We start from the raw sequence: 27,614 nt of genomic DNA, 5'->3' as shown, positions 1-27,614 counted from the left end.
TTGCGGTGATGACACGGGGTAGCTCCGCTCCGCCCGTTGGCAACACGAGTTAATCAGAAGCCTGACTGAAAAGTGCCCGATAAGCGCCTGGCTGGTGAGTTGACCACGTGGTTCATCAGTGAATCTCATTTCTATTGATATTCGCTAGCTGTTTGTGAAAGAAATTTAATTATTCTTTTACCTTAGATGCCAATTAACCTTCTCGTAACTCATCCCTTTATGATACCCGGCAATGATAACCTCGTTCTAAACAGATCGGAATAATGGAACTCACGAACCGCAAGCGATTATTAACAGAAATGAGATCCACTGATAAACCACGTGATTAACCCGGGTGGGGGCACTTGTCGGGTAGCGTTTTGCTGCCGCAGCATTTTGCTGTCCGTGGAAATCTAACTACAGACGTATGTCCAATGCTTATTGTGTGAAAAATGCGTGACGGAATGGTGACGTCAGAAACGAAGTGCAGAGATTGACTGGCAAAAACAAGTGAATGCTAATGAATTGAACGTACAATTCGTGTATCTGTCAATCGATCACATTCGCGAATAAAAACTCAAGATTGTTGCTAGCGAAAAAATTGTTTCGAGACTCACTGAACAAGATGTCGTTACTCGTTGCAAAGAGGCTAAAACCGATATACGTTAAGGTTAAGATTGGTTTCGACTGTCTTTTTCATACGGAATGTTTTTGTTTTAGACGGAAAAAAAATTGAATCATTTTTTTACAGATTAACGGATGCACTATTTTACTACCCCTACAACGACCTAGGTATTTATCCATATTCCATTGTTGTGCTATCACAACAGACTGGGTTGTTAGAAATCCGAAAGTAGGTTAAGTGATCGTGAGCTTCTCAGTCTCTATTGAATTCAAATTACCCAAATGAATCAGGAATCACTATTCAATTACGAATTTTTTTTTACACGCAACTATTCACTCACAAATCTTTGTTTCTATTATAACCTATGTTTACAGAAGTACACAAACTGCAGCTCAGTTTCGTTCCAAAGATGACGACGATTATGAGTACATACAGAAAAGTATACTCAACACAATGCGATTTCAAGGTGGCTTGCCTCGCCTCCCGATACCAGAGCTGAAAAAAACATGCGAGCGATATCTAAGTGCACAAAAACCGATACTGATAGAGGAACAATTTAAACATACAGAGTCATGTGTTCAGCGATTCTTAGTTGGGGACGGACCAAAGCTCCAAACAGGGTTAAAGCTGACAAATTTCAGGAAAAGACACACCAGTTACATAACCGAGTATTGGTTCGACATGTATTTGAGGGATCGTAAACCCCTGCCAATAAATTATAATCCATTTATGGTATTTACACCAGAGAGAGATCCGCGGTACGAGAATCAGCTTGTCAAGTCGACGAATCTTCTTATCTCTTCTATTAGATTTATGAAATCTCTAAGAGACAGAGTTCTGGAACCCCATGTGTATCATATGTATCCTGAGAAGACTGACAATGAAAAGTACAGGAAAGTCATGCGATTAGTGCCTTCATCTTTGTCCTTCTACGGATCCATGCTGTTATTTAAGGTAAACAGTTTGCTTACGTTTTTCTGTTTGTAAACATTAAAACGGGCCATCCACTTCGGGGATGCTTTTAGGTGGTGTTACACTCTCTGATTAAAGAAGCAAAATTTATAGACAGAAGAGTAAAAATTTATCATCCGTTTCATTGCGGTCATATCAGAAGTCATAATTCCAAAAAAAAATTAATTTTATATACAAATGACATAACTGTTGCAGGCTTTTCCATTAGATATGTCGCAATATGACAACCTTTTTCATTCGACGAGAATTCCTGAGTTAGAAAAAGACATGATACAAATCGACAATACAACAAGACATGTGGTCGTCATGAGGAAAGGACATTTTTATACTTTCAACGTATTGGATGAAAATGACCACATTTATCCGCCGAAAGAAATAGCCTCTAGTTTGAAATTCATCCTTTCTGACGATGAAGACGCAGCACGTAATCCTATCGGCGTATTAACGACAACTGAGCGTGATTCGTGGGCTGTAACAAGGCACCATTTGTCAGAAATTGGAAACTACGATTTACTCAAAACGATAGATTCAGCTATTATGTTATTAGTTTTAGATGAGGAATCTGTAGCTACTGATTACAAAAAACTTTTAAGGACGTTCTTACATGGAAGCGGTCTTAACAGATGGTTTGATAAATCATTCTCTCTGATCGTGGCAAAAGATGGAACAGCTGGCGTCAATTTTGAACACTCCTGGGGTGATGGTGTCGCTGTTTTAAGGTACTTTGAGGTAAGGATCTAGAACGGCCGACAGTAACTCACTTTAATCTGTGAAAAAACAACACTATTGTTACCAAAGTAAAACAAGTTGAGAATAAAAAGTACGAATAAGTAAGATTTTCGAGATATTCGCAGGTCAATAAGATATCTATCAATCGTTATTTCAGGATGTAAAAAAGGATATAGATGAAAAGCCGAGATTCCACCCTGAAGATGTAGATTCAATATCGTCAAATGCAACTGTTAGAAAATTGAGCGTTATTTCTGATGACAAAATCGATGCGGCAATTGCAGAAGCCAAGAAACAATATAACGAGTGGATTCAGGAGCTAGGAGTGGATTACTACATTTATGGCGGATTTGGGAAGAAGGAGTGTAAAACGTTTGGTGTTAGTCCTGATGCAATAATGCAGCTGGCTTTTCAGTTGGCTCACTATAAACAAGAACGAGAAATGGTCGCTACTTACGAATCTTGTAGCACAGCAGCATTCAAACATGGGCGAACAGAAACGATCAGATCTTGCACTCTCGAAACTAAAGCGCTGTGTGAGGCAATTACAAATTCTTCTTCAATCATCTCGAATGCTGAATTAAAGAAGATGATTATTAATTGCAGCGTCACTCATAGTAGATTGACTAGAGAGGCGGCTCTAGGTACGTTTTTTAATAAGGTTTGAGCAACAATTTAACTATGTCTCAGCATTTGATGAGGACATTTTTAAAAAACTTGCATTTTTTTTAGGACAAGGCTTTGACCGGCATTTATTTGCATTAAACAAAGCGTGGAAGAAAGCCGGTATACAAAAACCAGCAATTTTTGAGGACCCTTCCTACGAAACCTTGAATCACAACATCCTTTCCACATCTACTCTGTCGAGTCCAGCTGTTGCTGCTGGAGCATTTGGCCCTGTGGTCAAAAACGGCTACGGCATTGGGTCAGCACTAATTTTTTTAATTCAAATAAAATATTTCTCCGCGGATAATCTGTACTTGAAAATTAATAATTATTTTTTTTGGCTTTGTTTCAACTAATTTAGGTACATGATTCAAGACAACAGACTTGGTGCTGTAGCAACGAGTTATCAAGATCAACGTAACACAAGCGATTATATACAGAATTTAAAGTCTGCCATTAAAGATATTCACAATATATTCTTGGCGAAATAACTCCGACATAAAATATTCATGGCCGAAAGTATTTCACCCAAGGAATATCCAGTTTTTTGCTTTAAGAATACACAAGAATTTTGCTTCGGTTTAACCGGAAAAGAAAAAGATCAAAAGTGAATTTCAACTCGCTTGAAATTTGCTTTTGGAAATATTTCTAGATTTTCAACAATTTGTTTGATTGATATTCAGCAAGGGATTTTGATTAAGGCAACAGTTTTCCTACTTTATGCATAATTTCCAGACAATTTTTGTCAAGCTCAATTCTCATGATAAATGAAAGCCTGGTATACGTATGATCGTCGAATTACTTGTCAGAGAGCATGTTGTGATTATGTATAGAATATTAAAGACTATATTTTATTATATTTGCATTGTAATTTATATGTTAAATATATGAATTTGTAATTCACATTTTTGTTACACGAATTGAATCTGAATGGAATTATTGTACCTTTAAACACCGTAAAAGATTCTATTTGCCTTTTTTTGTTTTTCCGTAGTTACTGTGAATCTGGCGAGTATATTCAATTTCGGGACTCAATTGAAAAGTATAATATAGAATTTGAGGCTCTTATTTTAGTTGTTTTATTATTAAATTCCTGACGATACGATTTATTCATCATACCTTGCTAAGCTCCATCTAACATTATTTACACTACGGTCCACTGCATTTTATTAGGTAATAAATAGACTCTATAGATGATACCAGATAATACTTTACGTAACTTTCCTTACTGGCTAATTGAATTTACACGTAACGGAGGAGCTATGAAATAGCAAAGAAACGGAATCGAAAAAAATAAATTTACATACACAAGAATAAGAAGTAATCAAAGTCCGGCACCAACTAAAAATGATAATAAATTAAAAATATTATTAATAATAGTTACTGGGGCATGATTGAATTTTTTCAAATTCATTTACAATTACTATAATGCGGCGGCACCTATCAATCGCGGTATTTAATTACGATAAATCAGAAAAAGCATAGAATATTTACATTACGAAAATTGACTAAAACGCGACAAAACCATCTAACGTTATATATATATATATTTGTTTTTTTTTTAAATAATAATTATTATTAACGAAGTGTACAGTGAAGAGATAGGTTAGTCAGTTCTAAAATGGGAGCGTATTTTAAAACCGAGTAACGTTTAATACCTTCCTATTATATCAAATATAATACACCGAGATAAGTAACAAAGTCCAAGAAAATTAAAACGAATACAGAACTGCAGAAATGTTTTTACGACTGTATTGTGAACTTTGAAACCGTGTTTAATAAGTAAAAACGAAGTCTATAGCTAACACGAGGATAACTTTGCGTTTAGTTTACGGTTGCAACTTTAAAAATCAACCGTTTAAGATGACAATATTCATTTGAAAGTTATATTGAGACGTATTTCATGGGTTTGTGTATGCATATGAGTAATATTAGTAATATTAGCTGATATCGTTTATACGCCACATGTGGCCGTGTTGAAGACCTTTGGCATATGTTACATCTGCATTTAGAATTACCCCATCGCAATCCTTGAGGTCTGAAACAAGAGAAATTAAAAAATATTAGAATCTGGTAAGTCTTAGTTTCTTTCTTTGAATATTACTTTGGTCTTCATTTTCGGGAGACATTTGCAACACTAAATTCAACCAGTAAGACGCCATCATGTGCTGAATTTTGTATAAAAATTCAATAAAAAACCGAATTTAGTTGGATTCATAAAAATTAACGCACCATGTAAATACCGACAATCAAACCAAAGAGACCGATAGCAGAACCGAAAATCTCAATGATGAGGATCTTGACGAAGAGGGAGGCATTTGCGGCATCTGAAAGAGCCGCTCCTGAACCTACAATGCCGACGGCTATACCGCAGACCAGATTTACAAGCCCAACAGCAAGGCCAGATCCAAACATTATGTAACCAGCCAGCCAGTTACTGGCTTTGCGAGAATCTTCCATGTTTTCAACAGCAAATTCCTCGACGGAGTTAGATAATACAATGGCAGTGATTAGACCATAGATAGCCACAGCCTCACAGAATATGACAGAAATCAAGTTTTTCGTCTTTATACGCGGAGCCTTAACACCACCACCGACTATTGATGTTCCGGTGGTATGAATCCCCCTGACAGAAAAAAATACGAGTCATTAGTGCTTTGTGAAAATTACAGCACATATATGTTTATAGAACTTTTGAAAGATTAATTTGCCCAAGTTCAAGAAACCACAACAGAATTTGTTGTTATGCATTGTTTGAACCTTCTGGCAAGATGTGACGATTGAACGGGGCAATGAGTGTCAAGGTCATACTTACATTGCAGCTCCTACGACAGACAGAGCAACAGTCAAACCAATGCCAGTGGTTGCCCACATGTATGGGGAGGTTTCTTCAAGGAACCTGAAGGGAGAATGATTTTAGTGTTCACGCCGGTTGTGGACTTCTGATTGAATCTGGTTGAAATAACATTGAATAAATGTTTTCTTACCATGCTAGACTGACTCGCTCTCCCTTGCCAGTCAATACGTGATACAAAACTATGATGAAAAAAAAGCTGTGTAAGTTATAAACATTGAAAACTATTCTGAAAGAAAACTATTCACCTTATAAAGTGGTGTATACGGAGTATGGTGGCAATTTATCGTTTGATTCAAATGTGTCTACATATTTATGAATAAGAAAAGTTTTCAGATAACAGAAGCTGCTGGTAATTTTTTGCTTCTTAGCTACGACTCGATGTTTCAGTACTTTGTTAATGAAATCCAAGTGTAAAAGATCTTAAATATTAGTATGCACAAGTTTTGAATATAAGCCATGGCATTGAAAAACGTTAAAGAGTATTGATTACTCGATTGACAAATCCTTGCTAATTAATACTTATTACTTTGTGGTAGGTATAAAAAATGTGAACAACGGTCATTAATTAAAAGGCATACGCATGATCGTAACCTGGTGCAAACACGTGTAAAAATAGTAACTGATTTGAAAAGGGGGTGTGGCACTGGGCCTCCAAATGTTATGTTCGTCAAATTTAGAGGAAAATTGCAATGATTTCTCAGGGTGAAATCAAATACGAGAGGGCTGAGGCGATCAAGGTGGCGATACGAAAGAGTAAGATCCTGATATAGAGGCAGGTCAGATTTTGGAATAAGAGATAGCAAAGCAATGTCTCGAGTATCGAGATTGCAGGTCGGAGTCCGCGTGATTTGGTTCAACGGTAAGAAAGTCGTATGTACATTTTTTTTTCTTGTTTTGTCTTTAGATCAGGTCTATATTTCTCTTCTTTCAGTATCATCCAACCCTTCGTCGTAGTTTCCACGATAATATTTAGCGAATATTTGTACAATTGCAAACCTAAGACGGTGATGGTTGCCGTGGCGGTGCCAGCGAATGTGTATCCCAAATACGCCCTCATCTTTGATCTCGTTACCTCGTTCTACCCGATAGAAAACACCCTCGTATTGAATCGAGATTGGCACTAATCTCGTCGATGGTCGATCGTCTTATTCGGTCGTCACTTTGGAATATACCGAATAAACCGATCCTCGCCGACGGTGGATATTTAACCAGACGGCGAAATGAAAGTGTGAAGGCAAAAAACGACGACGACCCGTGTTGTCATGTGATGACCATCGACCATTGAACATGTGACCGTATAGATCGGAACGCCAACAAACCGTAAGCTGACTCCATCGGTAAAAACTAAAGCAAGCAATTTTTGCGCCCTCGTATGCACTTTTTATCGGACTATTCCAAAAGGAACAGAAGGTGACATGATTCAAGCAGCGTTAACTTGATTTTTATTATAGGTGTTAATTGAATTGTCAAACAAGTAATTTATATGAAATGAGTAATAAATATTCTCCAGCTGAAAGAATTGTTTTAAAAAATCAACCAAATAATGAAGAAAAATAATATGAAATGTTCAAAGTATGAAACTGTAAACAAGAATTTCTGCCATAGTTGAAGAAGAATGCGTATTAGGAGACCTAATTCTCCTTCCGAATACACCTACTTTAACAGCTAACTAACAGATCCTTTCTTTGCAGTTCAGTGAATTAGAAAAACACGTGATTTCTGTAGTAAGCAAAGTCCATAAGATAATAATCATCCATAATTGATACTGGGATTGTTAACCCTAGAACACACGTACCGGATCGTTTAAGATACCAGTTGACGTTTAAACTGCGCTCCAAAGCTAAAAATTTACATTATCGGCCTGCGACCGTCACCATAATTCAGTTTCACCATCTAGCAGTAACGTTGAGCTGACGGTAGCATCAGTTGCATCAGTTACTTGCTGGCCATTCAAAATGGCGTTTGAAATTTGGATATCGGTTCATTACAAAAAAAATATATGAGATTATGTTAAAAAAATTACGTTTTTGCTGTTTTTTAGCACTTTTGGTGGTTATTCGAATTTCTCACCAACTGAACTTCAATGAAATTAAATTTGCTTTTCATCATTTGTTTTCCTATTAAAAAACGAAAAGATTTATCTACTCACCAGTCCAATTATTGCTTTCAGAACGATTTTACGAACAAAAACCTCGCGGGGTCGTTATTGACCCCGCCCATGAGTTACATGGTAGAAAAAAAGATACATGTGTCTAGTATTAAGACTCTAAATAAAATATTTAAAGTCATCTAAGTCTCTTATACTATATTCATATCATTTTATAATTACCTTATTTAATTTTTTTCGTTTAATTTGAGCATCAACCACACACGAATCTATGGTTTTTATTGAGAAAATTGATTTCAAAATGCCGGCACCGATTAAATCGATTATTTTTTATAGAATTAAAGTATCAATTATCATTGTCCTAACAGAGAGACCTGTCCTAATTACTTAAGTAATTATTTGATATAGTAAGTGAAAGATAATCGAACATTTTCACCTAAAGTGAGAAATATTTTGAATGAAACTGTAAATTATCAAAAAACTTTTCCGCTATTAATTAAAACTGCATACTGAAATTTACGAAATTTTCGTTTCATATTCACTGTTTCAAAAAAATACGAAATAATCGATTAATCTATTCATGTTTACCCTTTCAATCAAGTCGTGTTCGATTATTTTTTTGGAATCGATTCGTTGACGCATCCATTGCAGTCCATACTATCCATGGATAGTACCATAGACAAGTTTTAGCATAGTGGCCATCTCTACTACGAACGCCATCTGACAGACAATCATCATAAGACATCGCATTTAATGGAGAGGCAACGCGATTGATAGGTGCTTTCCATTTACTGACTCAAGACGACTCGTGTCGCTGTTTCTGGTGTATTCCTTTGCCCAGATTGGCCGGTTACACTAGAAATAGTGACACAAGTCGATTTGAGTCAGTAAATGGTAAGCACCCGATAACGTGACAGAACTCAATTTTGGGATGTCGTTTGCGACACGGCTTACGCTATATCACGAATAGGTTACTCAATGCTACAATAAAAACCTGAAAACATCAACCGCATGTTACACGTAGGAATATCACGTGCTGAACTAATGATAATGTACTACTCTGTGATGAAATTTTAGCCATCGACCTTAGTTTTATTTTGATTATGATTATATGGACCGCCGTTGTTTGGCATGTTTTGACTAATAACTCCAATATAAGTTCGTACCGCGAGACGGTCTTGGTTAACAGCGGTGTGATATAGCCATTATTGATGACTTCTATCTGGTATTAAATCACGAAAAGGTAAGCAGGGAAAAAGTCTGTGGATCGTTTTTTTCGCATATCTTCAAACTTACGATTATCAGGTATACATATATTTCAGGTACATATTATATATCTCGTAAATGCGGAGAGGCAAAAAACCACTCAAGCAGCCGAGTCGTAGTGTTCACCATTGAGAGTGTTGAATGGTAGCACCTCAATGCGTGGTATTTTTCGTATCTCGTATAATCAGGGTTTGGAACGCGAGAAACGTTTATAATACGTACGTATTACGTAAAAGATTGACGAAATTAGTCTGCAAGTTGAAATTGTACGGATGCTGCAATTTGGATAAGATCTGAATTCGTAACTGGAATAAGCTATTCCCAATTCTAATAGATATTGTTTGTTTCTATACATGTTAATCATAACATTTTCCCCAGATTAACATTCGTACAATTGGTAAGCTACATACATACCTATACTAGGTCAGAATGAAACGATATATACAATATGACAAGATACAGGTATACCTTTCAAATGCAAGGATATTGATCTTCTAGAGATCGGTACGTTAGGTCAAGATAAACTACACAGGTTGAAACATTTTAGACCATGTCGGACTGCGGAGGAGACTGCGGAAGTGACGGTGGGGACTGTGGAAACGACAGCGGGGGTGGATCGTATGGAGGCGACTATGGTGGTGGAGACTCTGGAGGCAGTATCGAGATTAAATCGTGTGACGACGACTATGGTAGTGGACACTCTGGAGGCAGTATCGAGATTAAATCGTGTGAAGAGGACTATGGTAGTGGAGGCGACCATGGTGGTGAAGGCTCTGGAGGCAAATGCAAGAGTGGATCGTGTGGAGATGACGATTGTAGTAAAAACTGTGGAGGCAAAACTGACAATGGAGAGTTTGGAGGTGATATTATTGGCCTTGAAGATTACCACCATGGCAGCACAAACGTTTGGCTCCATGATGACGATCCTTGCACGTACAGAAATGTATACACCTCTCCACACAGTTCTTATTACCGATCCTTGCGGCGAGGAGCCGGAAGAGTTGGAAGCGGTTCTTCTGATTGCTTTTGTCCGGATGGCGCCTCTGCGAAATGCATAACAATCACAATGTCCGTAGTTACCGGAATGCTTGTATTCTACGTTATGTTAGTAATGATGCGGTGATCGAAGTCTACCAACTCTTTCAGATGTAGTCTTTACTGACCGCGTTAAATGTCACTTATTTTTGCTATTATCAAAGTCTACGCATCATGGATATAAAAGTGCTGAATACAAACACACGAAGAAAATTAATTTCCGTGAGATCTGATACAGCTCATTAGGTTAATTTGAAAACTGATTAAATAGGGCAGCAGGTGCCGAATTGTAAAACAAATTGTTCACAACAAAGCACAATGGAGACGTAAATATTTTTATATGAAAAAGTATACTTATTGTTATTTCTAATGAGAAAATTTTATATCGCAGTAATAATTATACACTTTTCGTGCTGTAGATTTTCACTGGTAATTACCGCCGGTCTATTTTCAATTAATATAAGGCATATTCAGCCAATGACGAAATAATGTTTGATAATATTTCAAAATATACAGGAAACAAAAAGGTTTCTGATAACGAAGATGGGGAAAACTCATTGTAGAATAGAATTATAGCGCATGCGCTGCTTTATGACAAATGATCTTTGTTGCAGGCGTTATTGGGCATGTTCACATTCCTATAGAAATTATTCCACCTATGCGAATTACTGCCAAACAAAAATTGATCAGAATTTTTTTCACGACGCTTAACTGTTTGACTGGCATTGTATGTGATATATGATGTAAAAAAAGTTGTGCCAATTCTGCTTATGTATCATACATGATGAAATCGAATGACTTCCTTGTTTTTCAACCAATTTGAATGAAACTTGGTGTACAATGGTTTTTGAGGTCACTGAATCTGAATCTGGCAATGGAATTGCAAAATTCAATATGGCGGATCCCAAATGGCCGACCCAAAATGGTTACAAATGTTGATATGTTACAGAGATTTTAGCATAATTTTATATAGGGGTTATTGCCGTAACTGATTACAGATCTGAAGTCAAAATTTTAAAATTCAATATGGCGGACTCAATATGGTTGAGCAAAAATGACTTGTTGTTTAATCATTTTTGAAATTTTTTAAAACTGTATAGAGGAGTTTTTTGGTCACTGATTATGATTTTTAAATCAGACTTTCAAATTGTATAATAGCCGACTTAAAATGGCCCACCCAATATGACGAACGAAGAAATAAGTACTTTGGAGATATATAAATGACCTATATTGTATTAGATGTTTTAACCCCCGATTATGGAAATTATGGAAATTCAGGTACAGAAAAATTTGCAAGTTTTTAGTAAAAAAAAAAATAAGTAAAAAGAAGACACTAAAAAATCAACCCCTAATAACATTTTTTAACTTTTAGGAATGATGGATGAAAAAATAATTACTGTGATAAAATTAAAAATACGAAAAACCATCAGTACAAAAAATTTGAATACGATAGAGGAGAAATTGAAATTTAGAAGGTATTGAATAAATTGAAAAATTCACCCAATCCTCAATTTAGGGGTTGAGAGTAGTAGACAAAATTAGAAGTATCTGCTGCAATGGCCTCATTTAAAAAATTAAAAACATTTTCTGATGAATTGGAAAAATTGAAATATTAACCCCCAACCCCTGTAAATAGGGGTTGGGAGCTGGCAAATCATAATAATAACCCCCAAAATCGATTCAGCGACTCAAAACATCTCTATATTCCAAATATTATGTGATTCGCTTTATTTTTGGACTTTGCCAGTTCGAGCATGAATAGTGCAAAATGCCATGCCAGTCAACCGGTTAAACATTTGACCTCATATTTTTCTATGTAACTGAAAATATTGTACTTATATTGACGTGCGTGTTTATTGTCACGATGTATATTACAAAAAATGTCTAAATAAATATTTTATTTTAGATACTTTGTTAGATACTTCAGATACTTTGCTACTATGATCTCGTGTGATTGGCACGATCACGTTACAAATTTTGCGTAAGATCAGTTAGCAGATTATAAACAACAAAAATAGGTCGCAAACGCGCGCCAACTTGCACGACTATATGTCGGAAACAACGAAACAACGTGCCAAATTGTCAAAAATTGTTTTTGCATATCTCTGACTTTAGAGAGCAACTGTATCAGTAAACAGACCACATTTACGTCGATGTGTATATTTGTACGTAATTTCGTAACACAAATAAATGAAGAAAAAAATCGTTTCGCGTAATTGACACCTCATTGAGATACGATCCTGCGTGTTTCATTCGCAATCTTTGTACGTGAAAAGATGCATTGTACATACTGTGTGGAATGACCCTGGTAATAGTGCCAAAAACAACATTGTATGTATACACCACGTACTATTGTTTGGTTGAAGAACTAAAGCAAGCAGCCCCCTGACACTCGCCGCTGCTCGTATACTAAAAAATTGTACGCGTTTTGTCCCCGTTTTTTAGTTCCTCTACGTGGCGCTGGTAGACTTTTGACATGCTTGCTGACCGCGCGCAAGCTTTTCAGACACCTACTAGCGCCACTAGTATGGAGATTGGCGGCAGAATCGAGGGACATTTTGCGAACCACTTTTACCAGCGTGTGTCAGAGGGCTGACTAAAGCTTGCCAAGTAACATATATTGGGTGCTTTCCATTTACCGACTCAAGTCGACTTGTGTCGCTATTTTTGGTGTATTCCTTTGCCCAGATTGGCCGGTACACCAGACATAGCGACACAAGTCGATTTGAGTCAGTAAATGGAAAGCACCCATTTGCTCTCGTTTGTTGGAGCGACTAAAATCACGTGATTAATGTGCAAGTCGTTCGAAGTTCGAATTACTATCGTATAAGTCAATTTTTCTTACGGATATGTGTTGGAAATGGGTTTCTGAAATGCGAGATCGTTTATACCGATGTCAAAAGCAAGCGTTTTACCGTAATTTAAATATAGAGACGAAATGATGGGATTATCACCGCTAGCTTGACTAGTTTCCCAAGTTCAAACTAAAATGCACATTTTCTCGTCTTAAATTATCCGGTTTCACAGTAAGTTTGCGGTGCTGCTAGAGAAAATTAGTACACGCCCCGACGCAAATAATTCATGCAGTAATATTTTGCGATGGGAAAAAATCGTATCGATATAATTGATAAAAAGTCATCCGCGTGGAAAAAGATCGTACCTTTACCAGTTGAGGAAGATCAAAATGTAAAATCTAAATTTAGAGGTTTATCTGTTTCGATTAAGTACATACGTACGAATGTTTTGTAGTCAAAATAATATCAATTCAACGATCACTCTAATAAATATAGTTATTCTAGGGGATACAATCATTTAAAATGTGTTCAATAACTGGGTGAGTGATACCGAAAGTAAATTAGAATCTCCCCGTGTGTCTACACCGAATTCCGTTTGTTAGAAAAATTTTGTTCCAGAATCCGAATGAATAGTTATTCCGATACAGCTTATCGCTCCGCGACAGAGGGTAAATTTTTCAAAAAATTCGTCGACCAACCAAAGAGTGAAAACGCTAATAAAGTTATTGAAATAGTTCGAGAAATCCCCAAGCTTCGTAATTGTTTTTGACTCCCATGAAGGATGCAATACAATATCAATTTATATGATTAAAGTATCAATTATTATCATTATCTTAGTTACTTAAGTAACTATTTGATATAGTAAGTGAAAGACGAACGAATATTTTTACCTAAAGTGAAAAATATTTTGAATGACACTGTAAATTATCAAAAAACTTTTCCGCTATTAAAACTGCATACTGAAATTTATGAAACATGCTCTAAGGGCCATCTCTACTACGAACGCTATCTGACAGACAATCATCATAAGACAATCATCATGATCAACGTGACAGAACTTAATTTTGTGGATTTTGTTTGCCACGCGCTCCATGATCACGAATATGGTTACTCAATGCTACTATAAAACACCTGAAAACAACCGCATGTTCCACATAGGAATATCACGTGCTGTAAATGATAATGTACTACTCTGTGATGGAATTTTAGCCATCAACGTTACTTTTGATTACATGGAACGCCGTTTTTTCGCATATTTTGACTAAAATTGCGTTACTATAAATATCTTCAGTATAGGTTCGTAACGGGCAACGGTCTTGGTCAACCGCGGTGTAGTATACAGTAATATAGTCGTAAGGCATTTTTTTGCGAATACAGTGGTATAAACCAGTGGTATAAAACGTCGTTGCTTCTGGTATGTGCGGAGCTTAACTCTGGTCAAGTTTATACTATAAGTTGACGTCACACTAAAACGCTCTGGTTCGTTCTGTTCGTGATTAAAGGCGCGAAATATTGGGAAGAAGACTCAAGTGCAGAAATGAATTCCAGTTTTATCAGTATTTAACAATTTTTTCCCCGTATTCGTTGATACACTCAACACATTCCATGTCTAATTCCCGATTGTATATTCGCCTGTATTTAAATTTCGGCTCAGAGACCGCCCTGCTTCTAATTCAACCAGTTTCGACTACGCTACAGAGTAGGGTTTATTCTGGTTTTATACCAAAACCGCTTGCTCCGCCCCTACCGGAAAGCACCAGAGTCGCGAAAACGCGTTTGGTACCTTTTGGTACACATTGGTTGCTATACCAGTGCTCGCCAAAAAATGTATTATTGTTGACTTCTCTCTGGTATTCAATGACGAAAAGGTAAGCAGGAAAAAAATCAGTCGATCTTTTTCTTCCGTTTCCAGCACATCTAGAAACTTACGATTACCAGTTATATTTCAGGCACATGCCATATAATATCTCGTGCATGCGGAGAGGCAAGCAACCACTCCAGCAGCCGAGTCGTCGTTCATCATTGATTGTGTTGAATGGTAGCACCCTAATGCGTAGTACCGCTGGTAGCACTGACCACAATTTTCCGTATCTCGTATAATCAGTGTTGGAAACGCAAGGAACGTTTACAAGACGTACGTAAGTATTATACCGTATAATACGTGCTAAGTTTTTTGACATTGTATTATACGCGTTTCAAATGGCACTTGCGCACGAAAATATAAAATTTAAAAATGACGATATTCGATGGCTTACCAACAACTTTCAATCGAAGTAACGGAGTGAGGAAATTAATAAACAGTAGATCGTGATACGTATTTTATTTCGCAGTAATCACCACGTTCTATTATTTATTAATATATATTAAGCGGTGGCGTCAATCCCTGGGGACCGACAGTCAACTTATCATTTATCAATATTTCCAAATTTTTCATTTTTGTGGCAAAAAATTTAATACGTGATATCATTGTTAACGGAAGTATCTATTTTCGTAAACTTTAGAGAATATACTTAAACATACATGCATGTTCAATTTGCGATAATTCTTTGCTTATTATTATCCTTTCTCTGTGAGGTTAAAATGAGATTTCCTTCCCGTATCAGTGCATTCTAAAAAAAAATATTGTTCGACCTAAAAAAAACTCTGGGATGCAAGTGTTTATGGGAAACGCAAAAGCGTAAATCACCTTTGTCCCAATACGCATTTATGCGCGCTCATACAAAGTAGCAGTACGACTTTTTTCGCGCGTGCATTACGCGTCGTGCTCAGCGAAGGTATTAATTTGGATGATAATATATTACTTCTGTGATTTCCCTTTAAAATATATGCTAACAGGTCTTAAATGCGTTTCCGGATTTTAGTGGAAGAGAGGGATGCATGTAAAAGTTTTACGAAACCGCTAAGTCGATGGACCTGTAAAATACAGTACTATACATGTGACGTACAAAACCTCATTACACGCGTAGATTCCCAACCTTGTTTGCTCTACTGTTTTCCTAGTTGACTTTTTAGAGTTAATGGCTCAGTCCAAATGCATGAAAAGTTGAAAAAAGCAAGCTTGACGATGAGAACACTGGGGTAACTAGTTACCTTGGAATATCAGTGTAGGGTTAAGCGATCATTGCGAACCTTAACTCGCTTTTGGGGTCTTATCCAAGGAGTAACCACTCATCAAAAAATTGGGGCAGTAGAATTTCAAATGGTGCGAAATATTTGTAAAATATGCTTTTGAAATAGTATGAAATACCTAGTGTGAAACAGTACGAAAAACAGTTGTGAAATGCGTAATGGTTGGAACACGAACATGCCCAGTAGTTACCCCCTCGGTCTTAGCGGTGCGGCTGGCTTAAAACATTTTCTCCATCAATGGCATAAGCTAGATTGAGACATAACGTTTTTAATTAGTCTATTCTTATAATTTGTCTATTTGATTTCGCTTAGCCGGCACGATATTAGTCTGCAAGTTGAAATTGCAGGGATGCTGCAATTTAGATACGATCTAAATTCGCAACTGGAATAAGCTATTCCCAATTCCAATATATATTGTTTGTTTCTATACATGTTAATCAGAATATTTTCCCTAGATTAAAACTCGTACAATTGGTATGAAGCATACATACCTAACTAGGTCAGAATGAAACGTTTTTTACGATATGACTAGATACACGTATACCATTAAAACGCAAGGATACTGATCTTCTAGAGATCGGTGCGTAAAGATAAACTGCACAGGTTGAAATATTTTAGGCCATGTTGGACTACGGAGGCGACTGCGGAGGCGACTACGGAAATGACGGTGGAGGCTATGGGGGCGACTGTGGAGGTGATATTGGTGGTGTTGAAAATTACCACCATGGCAGCGCAAACATCTGGCTCCATGATGATGATCCATGTACTTATAAAAATGTATACACCTCTCCACACACTTCATATTACCCACCCTCGCGGGGAGGAGTAGGAAGTGTTGGAAGCGGTTCCGATTGCTTTTGCTCGGATCGCTGCTCTCAAAAATGCATAATTATCACAGTGTCCGTAGTTACCGGCATACTGATATTCTACGTTATTTTACTAATGATACCATGATCACAGTCTACCGACTCTTTCAGATTTGGTCTTTACTGCCCGCGTTGAACGTCACTTATTTTCGCTATTATCAAAGTCTACGCATCATAGATATAAAAGTGCTGAATACAAATACGTGAAGACAATTAAATTTCCGCAAGATCTGATGCAACTCATTGGGCTAATTTGAAAACTGATTAAATAGGACAAAAGGTGCTGAATTGGAAACAAAAAATCGTTCACAACTAACTGCAACGGACACGTCAATATTTTTATATGAAAAAGTATACTTATTGTTATTTCTAACGTTAAATATATGAACTTTATTTTGTGCTAATAAGCTTATTAATATAAGAAAATTTTATGTCGTAGTATAATGAAACAGTAGATTTTCACTGATAATTAACGCCGTTCTATTTTCAATTAATACAAGGCATGTCCAGACAATGACGAAATAATGTTTAATAATATTTCAAAGTATACAGGAAACCAAAAAGGTTTCCGATAACGAAGACGGGGGAAACTCATTGTAGAATAGAATTATAGCAGACACGCTGCTTTACGACAAATGATCTTCGTTGCTGGCCTTATTGGGCGAATGCGAATTACTTTTAAACAAAAATTGATCACAATTTTTCTCACGACGCTTACACATTTGACCTCATATTATTGTATGCAACTGAAAATATTGTAATTATATTTACGTGCGTGTTTATTTACACGATGCATGATACAGAAAATGTCTGAATAAATATTTTATGCGATTTTAATTTTATTTTACTACTATCAACTCGTGTGATTGGCCCGATCACGTTACAAATTTTGCGTAAGGTTAGTTAGCTGATTTTCAACAACAAAAACAGGTCGCAAACGCGCGCCAACTTGCACGACTATATGTCGAAAACAACAGACGTGCCAAGTTGTCAAAAATTATTTTTGCATATCTCTGACTTTAGAGAGCAACTGTATCAGTAAACAGACCAAATTTACATTGATGTGTATATTTGTACGTAATTTCGTGACACAAAAAAAGAAGAAAAAAATCATTTCACGTAATTGTCACCTCATTGAGATACGACCCTGCGTAAGTGTTTCATTCGCGATCTTTGCACGCACATAGATACATTGTACATACTGTGTGGAATGACCCTGGTAACAGTGCCAAAAACAACATTGTATGTATACGCCACGTACTATTGTTCGGTTGAAGAACGAAAGCTTGCCAAGAAATATATACTTGCCCTCGTTTGTTTCGAGCGACTTAAATCACGTGATTAATGCGCAAGTCGTTCGAAGTTCGAATTACTACCGTACAAGTAAATTTTTCTTAACGGACATTTGTTGGAAATGGGTTTCTAAAATACTAGATCGTTTATACTGATGTCAAGAGCAAGCGTTTTACCGTAATTTAAATATCGAGACGAAATGATGGGATTATCACCGCTAGCTTGACTAGTTTCCCAAGTTCAAACTAAAATGCACATTTTCTCGTCTTAAATTATCCGGATTCACAGTAAGTGTGCGGTGCTGATAAAGAAAAGTAGCACAGACTCCGATGGAAATGAATCATACAGTAATATTTTGCGATGGAAAAAAATTGTACCGATATAATTGATAAAAAGTCACCCGTGTGGAAAAAGATCGCACCTTTACCAGTTGAGGAAGATGAAAATGTGAAATCTAAATTTAGAGGTATATCTGTTTCGATTAATTACATACGTACGAATGTTCTATAGTCAAAATAATATCAATTCAACGATCACTCTAATAAATATAGTTATTCTAGTGGATACAAACATTTAAAATATACTCAATAACTGGGTGAGTGATACCGAAAGAAAATTAGAATCTCTCCATGTGTCTACACCGAATTCCGTGTGTTAAAAAAGTTTTGTTTCAGAATTAGAATGAATAGCTATTTCGATACAGCTTATCGCTCCGCGACAGAGCGTAAATTTTTCGAAAAATTCGTCGACCAATCAAAGAGTGGAAACTCTAATAAAGTTATTGAAATAGTTCGAGAAATCCCCGAGCTTCATAATTGGACAATAAAAGAATCCTATCGACCAAAATGTGATAAAGAGGCTGAGAAATTTCTAATTCAATCTGCTCAAACGGTAAAACATGATGAAAAAATATTCCAACTTACAAAAGCGGTATTTGCGGCCAATATTAACAACTCTACAGTGTTTCTGGACGCTCTGATGGACCGTATTCGCTGCTTCTTCGCGGCTGAATATTTTAAAAAATGTTTGATGGATTGTCAACACATGTCTTCAGTTTTGAATGAAAAAATTTTCCCAAATTTAAACGAAAGAGACCATCAAATCTTGAAAATGGAATGTTTGTCCTACAAAATAAGGTGTCTAAAAATCTTGGGAGACACAGAAAAGGCGAAAATTTTAGCCAGAGAAGGTATAAGGGAAGCAAAACACTTCTTTCAATCTCTAGAACAACAAGGTGGAGAGCAAATAAGCGATGAAAAAAAGTTAGAAAAACTTTCCCCGTTTCTCGGCGTTTTGAATGAAAAATATAGCCATAGTAGAACATCCGATGCTCAAAACGATGATCAGATAGCTATCCCCAGAGTTTTGGGTAAACAAAATGAAAAGTTACAGAGCTGTTCAGACGCCGTAGCCCTACAGTATGATCAGACAAGGGGCAGGCATTTGGTCGCTACAAGGAATATAAAAACTGGTAGTGTTTTGCTAGTTGACGAGCCTTTTGCTTGGAGCACTGATGAAGCAATGCTCGAAAAAAACTGCCTTCATTGCCACAAGTCTTTAAAATCTACGGAGACCGTTAAAATACCATGTCGCAATTGCCAAACAGTGAGTAATCGCTTAAATATGCGACACAAATTGAAATTCCAAATAGGAATTCTATGCTGGAATTGTACAAGTTTTACTATCATTTTTTCTAAAAACCGAATTGCTTTAAAAATTTTCCAAACAGAAATGAAGTCTGTATAAACAAAAAAAAAATAATATCTGTTTTTTCTGCAATTCAGTTACAATAAATCGTCACAGAGATCGCAGAGCTTTTCACAACTTTTTTTCAACTGTTTAGAATATTTCATGCGAAGTTAGCGAGACGAATTTTTACTATAAAAGTATGGACTTCTTTCCTGAAAAAGCAAAATTAAACAATATTATGTTAATGAGGAGAAATTGTATAACAACAATTATGCACAGATAGTATCAATAATGACAATGATGATAATAACGATAATTTCCAGGTAAATTATTGTTCGGAGGAATGTAGAATAGAGTCGTGGGAAAAGTATCATCGCTGGGAGTGTACAGTCTTTGATTACTTTTATAGTATGAAGGAAATACAAAGTTCACGACTTTTGTTAGCATATAGGGCAACCGTTATGCTGGCGACACGAAACATGGATATAGAGAAAGACGATAAACTGAGTGGTGACTTGAAAAAGTATCATTTGGATAATGATATTAATAAAAAGAGACTAGAAGTTGGATTAAATAAAGAATATGACCCGATGGACTATAGCACTGTTTATTCGCTGGAAACGAATTCCAAAGATATCGACCCAAAGGTGAATCTCATGCATGCGTTACACAGCATACTTCTGGCTAAATGTTTCAGATACGTGTCCACCAAAATATTGCCAAAAATTGAAATTGATGACGACGAAGAACACATTTTAGCATCGGCAACCCTTCGCCATTTGCAAGCAATAAATTCCAATGCATACGAGATAGTCGAAAATGTTTTGGATAAGGGCACTAAAGTCTGGGAACCAAAAACCGTTGGTGGAGCAATTTATGCAACAGTTAGCTTGACAAATCACAGCTGTTACCCGAATGTGGTTCGCCATAGTTATCCTAGAGGTAAATTTTGATAATTTCTCTACAATAATTGGGATGAAATTAATGATATAAGTCTAGAAATACGGCGTCGAGATTTCATTACACAATTTTACATTCAAGGAAAAGTCGTCGTACGAGCTATACGCTTCATTCCGAAGGGCACAGAAATTTTGGATTGTTACGGACCGCATTTTCTGCGCGACATTAAATCAGAGAGGCATAACTACCTCTTTAAAAAATACAATTTTAATTGCAACTGCGAAGCTTGCAGCAAGAATTTGTCACTACCACTTTCAGATTTGTTGTACAAATGTAAAAAATGTGTCCAGATTTGTGAGAAGTTAAAAAATTCTTGCACAAAGTGTGCTACCAGAGTTGATAGAGCGAAAACAAGTAAGATTGTCACCGAATCTGTCCGACATAGATTGATAGCGATTCAAAATATGTTGGATGGAAATCATATGGCCGCTTTGCCTATATTGTTGCATCACGCTGAGCTACTTGATAAAACAATTTCGGATTATAGCATGGAGGCTGTTAGGACTCAGCAAGCATTAATACAATGTTTCAATAGTGTAGGTTGCACATCTAAGTGAAGCATTTGGTTCTCGGGTTTCGGTCTTGAATAAATGACAGATAATGTGTTAGTTAAATTATATAAAAACGAAGATGAAAGAAAACGGGCAAACGTTTTTAATATTACTGCTTATGATTTATTATTGGATTCACACTCATGATACTTGGAATTGTCTAAAAAGAAAGAGGAAAAGAAAAACACAAATGAAAAAAATTAAAAAAAGAAAAAAAAATAATGTATATATAGAAGAGAAAAAAATCGCCTAGCAATAATATCTAAGAAAAATTAATTATGGATAATAATTAAAAACAGTACAATTGTAGAATCAGAGAATTTTTTGCTCGAGTATATGAATATAAACGAACGACAAGAATATATTAGCGATCTTTGGATTTTTTGCGCAGTAATTCTATTTTTTTTTTTTTTTCGACGTGAATTTCACTCTGTTTTTCTTAAATATATTTACAAAGTTTAAGCATGGCAGAAAGTCAAACTTCTGTCTAACTTTTTTTATGTACATGAAAAAATCTAAAGAGAGAAAAACAAGGGGGGAAAAGTATCGATATTTGCCTTTCTAAATTTCGAATTTTGCTGTAATATCTCGGTTACAAAATTCGGAATTACGAACCGAAGTAATAGTGAATTTCTTGATACAGCGAAAAATGTCGGTACGTTTTTTTTGCAGAAAAATGGTTTAAACTGTATTTTTGAAAATTTATATACCACAAAGAATTTCAGAATTTAACGCAGACAGCGAAAACAACCTATGTGAATTCGGCTTGCTTTTATAGCTTTGAATCGTTTAAAAATTAATGCGTGATTACCGGCACGTGCGCGCGTTTCCTATTTCCTAGTTTTTCGTAATAATTGTATACGTCATTTTTATACAATAGTACAGTAAACATCATTAACAATTAGAATCAATTAAAAATAGAATAATTAATACAGCACTACCATTTTACATATATACCTCGATGCCTATGCCAGGTATACATTCGACACTTATGTTTCATTCCCGAGTAAGAATTCACACATGAAATTGCAGTCGATAACTACGCCATAACTACGAATGATAACAATAAGTAAGATGGGGGGGAAAAAAAAAATAAAAAAAGAAAAGCTCCCTGAAATAAAAATATACACTCGATTCTATTTTCCATGTGAAGTTTTACACTCTTTGTTCTCCTGAATACCCTGGACATTAACTCGAATACGATAATTTGATTTCTTAAATTATGCATTCGAAGAACTTGGAACTTTGCATTTTTAAGAATTGCATACTCGAGCAGTTTTCAGGATATTGGACAACCGCTTGGAAAACAGAACCGTTTGATTCAACAGGCAAATGGCATTAATTCAATCAATTACCGGCGTATGTCCAGACGCAAGTGATATACCTATTTGTTACTAGCATTTCTGCACCTGTGCATTTCTCATACGACTAGTGACGATGATCACCACATATGTGTCTCACGAATCTCGCTTATGATGTGCCCAGCCTTTGTTAGTGCCTGTAAATGATATAAATATAATTATACACCATTCTTCAGCGATCGAATAATTGTATGAATTATATTTCCATTGTCTTTAAAGCGGGTCTCTCGATCGGTTAACGTTTCGAGACTCCCAAGTGAACAAACGATAATATTTGTGAGGAAAAAAAAAAAAATAAACAATGTACGCACTTTGAGCATATCAGCAGCTTCCCTACGCCTCACGGCGATGTGTTCGCTCTCATTAAGTAACGACTCAATGTGGTCCGTTTTGTACAGGTGAGTGACCAACTCGCTCTGTAAATTGTCCTTAACGTAATTAACGAGGAAATGCATAACAGCCTTCGGTACGCTGTCCTGAATTGATTTTCTAACTATGTAAAAATACGACTTGATAAGACGCTCTGAAAAGTATAAAATAACATTAATTATTTATAGTTGAACAAAACTGTAGATTAAAAAAAAAAAGACAAAGATCGAACCATTAATCATTCCAGATATCTTACCGATCACATCACAGTCACGTTGCTCACGATCACTAAGCTTCCGAGAAGTTTGCATCGGAACTTCTGGGAGTAGATTTACTGGTTTTTGCTGTGGCGATCCCCGCTGTAAATCCGAAACAGAATTTGGGCTAGGTGTAGGATTAGGAATGGGACTTCCATCCCTATATCTTACTGGAGATCCATCGATGGAATTGCCGCTTGTTGAATCAGACTTTACTTGCGGCAGCAAGTTGCTCAGCAGCCAATGATTTGCTTGTGCCTCTTTACTTTGTTCGTTATTAAATACCGGTGGCTCCTCACGATTGTTGACTGCTTTTTGATTCTGACAAAACATTGTTACCAAAGCTTTTATGTGACGAAAATATTTGATTGATTGTAGTTGATCAGGAAATTTTTCAACTTGCGAGATAAAAAAGACAATATAGGTATGTTCTGAGAACAATAAAATTTTCTCAAAATTCTGTTCAGAAACATTCAATGGTTGATAGAAATAGACGAAAATATAAAATTGTTCAATTTAAACCAAGAATGGATCAACTATTATTGCTCACTTGTTCGGAAGGTAGAATCGTACTGCCTGTAGAAGTATTTGAAGAAGCAGATATATGTCTTTTACTGGGTCTTACTTGATCCGCCTCTGCATTCTTTAATAACGAAGAGACTAGTGCCGCATCTTTGTGAAAATCTGGATGTTTGGTATTGATGTAAGCAAGCTCGATAGCGACCAAATTCTCCACCTTGTAAACAGATTCTCTTGGTTAATTATAACAAGTGCCGAAATAAGCGAAAAACTAGTCGCAACGTCATTACAAATAAGGTAAACCGTTCAGGCAAGTCTAAGTGAAATCGATGTCAATGCTCCATTTTCACAAAACGCAGACCAAAGTTGCGTGTAATGTATTTGAAATATCTTCACCATAGAATTAGTTGTCGGTAATCGTCGGCGTAGAAGATGCGTAACAACGTCGACGATCCGTTCGTGTAGTTTTGGAAAACGAAGCATTTCTTGCTGAACTTCGGTGCCGCAGTGTTGAATGATTCTCTGCATCTCTTCGTGAACTAGTTCGACGCAGCGTAGCGAAGGCTCTTCGAGTCTCCTGATCTGTCGCTTGACCAGGAGTTCAAACGAGACCTCGGGAACAAAGAGAGCCGGTCTGGGACCCGTCGCATTTCGAATTGCAGTCAAAATATCCATCCTAGTTAGACCAGCCAGTGGATGAATGGAATCTAGTGTTCGTCCAAATGTCTCGTGAAATATGTAGCAGATACGAGCACCTCCACAGAGCTCGGTAGTCTCTATATTTCTTGCTGTTCCCTCAATCGTCGAACAGTAACTGCTCGCAAACTTGGTTATTATCTGAAGCAGTGTCTGGCTCTTGTCTCCCACATCCTCTCCGTATGAGTTTAAAAGTGTTTGGAATTGGGAGACCATCACATTCACGCGTGTCTGTTGTTTGAATAAATAATTGTTACATGGCCGAAGGAAGGGACCAGATTTACATGCTCTCCTGACTAACAATTTAGCAAAGGCTTACCTTTAAATCGGGAAGGCAATCGCGAATATGATGCATTAAAAGTCTGTTGAGGGTTTTTGCTAAGTAAGGAGTGCCGTTTCTGTTTGCCAAAGTAGGATATTTTCGTTGCAGGAAGGCAGCTTCGTCCTTAAGAGCTTCCTGGATAGACTTGTTATTCATTATGTCTTGCTGTGAACGATTTACAACTCCTATGATCCCCAGCTTCACAGGAATCACCCGTCCGCACAGGATATCAATCGCATCCGTTCCTCAAACCCAAAATAACAAGCGACTCTCAAGCAGGGTTGTATAAATGAATGATAAAATAATTCCAAGAAAAATATAATTCTTCGGGACAAATTTTCAGATCAAGATTAGCTAATCAAATCAATTCTTAAACTTAACTCCAGTTTAAGAGAGAAAAAAGAAGGATAGAAAGAAATACGTCGCCACAAAATTCAATACATCAGATATCAGTTCAAAGTTACTATTTAGTTGGTCAAATTACCAGCGTCCATTAGATCCAGTTTAGTAACAACTGCGAGGGTTCTCCTTCCATCGGGATCAACGTCTTTGCTGAGTTTGAGGCTCTCGCTGGTCGCCATGTCCGTGTTTGCGGTTACAACGGCCAATATTATGGAATTTGGATTGCAAATGTGTTTCAGAACCAAGTTTCTGATTTGCGCTTCAATATCCTCGGGCTGATCGCCAACGGGGACCTTGGTGATCCCTGGCAAGTCGACGAGTGTCAGATTTACAACCGAGGTTGAATAAACCTTCAGATTAATCGGTTCAGGACAAATTCCCTTGTTGGATCCAGCCATCCGATTCGTTTCAGCCTCAATTTCCAATCTGATATCATCGAAGTTTGTAAATATTTTATTTTTAGTGTGCAAAAATACACCCCACTCGTCAAGGGTCAGCGTCCCATCTTCGGCTGTTCTGTGCTCCCTGTCATCTTTCGGCGCATAAACGAGCTGAAGAATCAACGGCCTACGAGTCACTATACCAGTCCCTCTGGGCAGAAACGAGCGGCCTACCAAACTCTCTATGACGGACGATTTCCCGGAGCTCTGCATACAATGGAAAACATATATTCTCATTTCATTTGTCGGATATTCTTTTCATTCTCAAATGGGATAATGTATGGATAACACAAGGGAATTGGAAGAGGTAATTCATCATAGAAATAAACATTTTCCCAAACTATTTGTGACTGCACAGTTTTCTGGAGTTCTAATTCATAGTAGAAAATTATTCCTGGAATTAGATTCATTTCAATTTATCAACAATTCTGATAACTCTCAACCTCAAGAATAAGTGTTTTCATAGTTTAGCACAGGGATTAAAATTTTTATCTTTGAAAATCATTAGCAATCACTAAATAACTAATACCGGAAGTGGTAATGAAAGAAAAGTAATTTTGGAATGGGATAACGTTTTTTTAAAGTTTCACTTGTATGTTCATTTTAATGATTGTTGAATTGGAAAAATAGTTTTTGCTGGATCCTGTTAAGAAAATTCATATTTGTTGTCATTCACAGATCATGCAATGTAACCTAACAATGAGAATCTAAAAATTGGAGAAATGTTTTATGAAAGTAGGCGTTAAGGTGGACGAATAATTTAGGAGTAAAAATGAAACCAAAGATGGATATAAAATTAAAAAATAGTGTTTTCAAAGAATTGATTTGCAAGATTCCATTAGGAAAAGAAAAAAAATATGTTTTCTTTCATCACTGGTCTCATCAGCAAAAAATAAATTCAACTGTAAGAAAATGCTAAAACTAGTAAAAATCATCGATAAAAATAGAAACTTTTAAACGATAGTAATTTTAATGAGTGAAGTAAAATAATTTTAGTATAATATTCTTCGAATTTGAAATACAATACCTGAAAAAGTCATATCGACGACAAGTAGGATCACAAAGATAAAGGATCAAGGATCCGAGGGCAAGATCGGGCTTTTAAGGAAGAAACGCGAGACTGTCTAAATCAATGGTTTGAAACGTACCGACACATTGTCAATAGTATAGGTGAAATTATAATTAACCTGTGTTCCGAGAACGACGATTTGAGGCAATTGTATGGCGTCAGCACCAACGGTGTTGAATACATCTTGGAGTTTATTTATCACTGGAATGAGGGCCTCCATGATCGACGACGACGAGGTTAAGAGTAGTCGAGGAATACCACGATTTCTGTACAGATTAACGGAGCCTGAAATTCTAGCCACCCGACGAAAATTACAAGCTGAAGAACAATCGGAAGATCGAGGATACTGCGATTCCAACAGTTACGAGCATCTACACCACCTTCAACAAATCCAGCTCGAGCGTATGCAGAGATCGATGGATTATCGTTTTATTTTACAGAAACTAAAACCTAGGCGGTTTCTGCATCGATCGTCGACGAAATCGAAACCTCTCATTAACCCAGCGATACCCTTTTTAACTCACTACTCCCGTTTAATCCACCGGCTGAATTCACTCGGCCAGGAATCGTCAAGCCGCCATCTTTACTCTCCTTAAGGCGGTCGATTGCGAATTGGATCGCGAATGGGTTTTAAGTGCGGCCGTTATTTGAAATTTGAAT

The 27,614-nt window shown here is 36.6% G+C and overlaps 4 protein-coding genes across 14 annotated transcripts; 2 read left to right on the top strand and 2 right to left on the bottom strand.

The window, feature by feature from the left end:
- The first annotated feature begins 372 nt into the window (after window positions 1-372).
- Window positions 373-4,250, top strand: LOC107221687 (carnitine O-palmitoyltransferase 2, mitochondrial). The gene is made up of 7 exons (XM_015660768.2): window positions 373-649; window positions 731-771; window positions 979-1,558; window positions 1,772-2,305; window positions 2,463-2,949; window positions 3,038-3,230; window positions 3,333-4,250. The coding sequence occupies exons 1-7, from the start codon at window positions 605-607 to the stop codon at window positions 3,460-3,462; spliced, it is 2,010 nt and encodes a 669-aa protein (XP_015516254.1). The 5' UTR covers window positions 373-604; the 3' UTR covers window positions 3,463-4,250.
- On the bottom strand, window positions 3,531-7,116 carry LOC107221690 (V-type proton ATPase 21 kDa proteolipid subunit). The gene is made up of 5 exons (XM_015660771.2): window positions 6,825-7,116; window positions 5,959-6,007; window positions 5,787-5,870; window positions 5,204-5,597; window positions 3,531-5,009 (listed from the first exon to the last, which is right to left on the bottom strand). Exons 1-5 carry the CDS (start codon window positions 6,883-6,885, stop codon window positions 4,986-4,988), a joined length of 612 nt encoding a protein of 203 aa, XP_015516257.1. The 5' UTR covers window positions 6,886-7,116; the 3' UTR covers window positions 3,531-4,985.
- A 1,666-nt stretch (window positions 7,117-8,782) lies between these two features.
- Window positions 8,783-23,196, top strand: LOC107221684 (SET and MYND domain-containing protein 4). 9 transcript variants are annotated; one of them, XM_046741865.1, is made up of 7 exons: window positions 8,808-9,178; window positions 9,749-12,567; window positions 14,970-15,169; window positions 16,779-16,923; window positions 17,138-19,924; window positions 20,332-20,950; window positions 21,050-23,196. In XM_046741865.1, exons 5-7 carry the CDS (start codon window positions 19,001-19,003, stop codon window positions 21,523-21,525), a joined length of 2,019 nt encoding a protein of 672 aa, XP_046597821.1. In that variant the 5' UTR covers window positions 8,808-9,178; window positions 9,749-12,567; window positions 14,970-15,169; window positions 16,779-16,923; window positions 17,138-19,000; the 3' UTR covers window positions 21,526-23,196. The 9 variants fall into 9 exon arrangements, with proteins under 9 accessions (XP_046597824.1, XP_046597820.1, XP_046597821.1 ...); XM_046741866.1 differs by having other exon boundaries at window positions 16,779-16,937; XM_046741864.1 differs by having other exon boundaries at window positions 8,807-9,178; window positions 14,970-15,165; window positions 16,779-19,924.
- On the bottom strand, window positions 21,852-27,556 carry LOC107221678 (dynamin-1-like protein). Of its 3 annotated transcripts, XM_046741861.1 has the most exons (9): window positions 27,073-27,556; window positions 25,528-26,092; window positions 25,041-25,288; window positions 24,422-24,952; window positions 24,057-24,242; window positions 23,678-23,827; window positions 23,506-23,608; window positions 23,192-23,403; window positions 21,852-23,017 (listed from the first exon to the last, which is right to left on the bottom strand). In XM_046741861.1, exons 1-9 carry the CDS (start codon window positions 27,172-27,174, stop codon window positions 22,961-22,963), a joined length of 2,154 nt encoding a protein of 717 aa, XP_046597817.1. In that variant the 5' UTR covers window positions 27,175-27,556; the 3' UTR covers window positions 21,852-22,960. The 3 variants fall into 3 exon arrangements, with proteins under 3 accessions (XP_046597817.1, XP_015516241.1, XP_046597818.1); XM_015660755.2 differs by having other exon boundaries at window positions 23,506-23,827; window positions 27,073-27,549; XM_046741862.1 differs by having other exon boundaries at window positions 23,506-23,827; window positions 24,132-24,242; window positions 27,073-27,201.
- Window positions 27,557-27,614: the final 58 nt, after the last annotated feature.

Source organism: Neodiprion lecontei, chromosome 5, assembly GCF_021901455.1.
Source record: "Neodiprion lecontei isolate iyNeoLeco1 chromosome 5, iyNeoLeco1.1, whole genome shotgun sequence".
Taxonomy (NCBI): domain Eukaryota; kingdom Metazoa; phylum Arthropoda; class Insecta; order Hymenoptera; family Diprionidae; genus Neodiprion; species Neodiprion lecontei.
Note: the sequence above shows the minus strand (reverse complement) of the source record. Positions and strands in the feature narration are given on the sequence as shown.

Bases quoted from the DNA above. Each gene is read 5' to 3' on its own strand.
- LOC107221687 (XM_015660768.2), top strand. From the start codon at position 605: ATGTCGTTACTCGTTGCAAAGAGGCTAAAACCGATATACGTTAAG. The intron at 650-730 runs GTTAAGATTGGT...ATTTTTTTACAG, and splicing joins TAAAACCGATATACGTTAAG to ATTAACGGATGCACTATTTT. The intron at 3,231-3,332 runs GTCAGCACTAAT...CAACTAATTTAG, and splicing joins AAAAACGGCTACGGCATTGG to GTACATGATTCAAGACAACA.
- LOC107221690 (XM_015660771.2), bottom strand. From the start codon at position 6,885: ATGAGGGCGTATTTGGGATACACATTCGCTGGCACCGCCACGGCAACC. The intron at 6,008-6,824 runs GTTTGCAATTGT...TTTTCATCATAG, and splicing joins GGCAACCATCACCGTCTTAG to TTTTGTATCACGTATTGACT. The intron at 5,598-5,786 runs GTAAGTATGACC...TTTTTCTGTCAG, and splicing joins TCTGTCGTAGGAGCTGCAAT to GGGGATTCATACCACCGGAA.
- LOC107221678 (XM_015660755.2), bottom strand. From the start codon at position 27,174: ATGGAGGCCCTCATTCCAGTGATAAATAAACTCCAAGATGTATTCAAC. The intron at 26,093-27,072 runs GTTAATTATAAT...CATTGTATGCAG, and splicing joins TCGTCGTTCTCGGAACACAG to AGCTCCGGGAAATCGTCCGT. The intron at 25,289-25,527 runs GTAATTTGACCA...TTTGGGTTTGAG, and splicing joins ACTGGATCTAATGGACGCTG to GAACGGATGCGATTGATATC.
- LOC107221684 (XM_046741868.1), top strand. From the start codon at position 19,001: ATGAATAGCTATTTCGATACAGCTTATCGCTCCGCGACAGAGCGTAAA. The intron at 19,925-20,331 runs GTGAGTAATCGC...GATAATTTCCAG, and splicing joins CATGTCGCAATTGCCAAACA to GTAAATTATTGTTCGGAGGA. The intron at 20,951-21,049 runs GTAAATTTTGAT...TTTACATTCAAG, and splicing joins TCGCCATAGTTATCCTAGAG to GAAAAGTCGTCGTACGAGCT.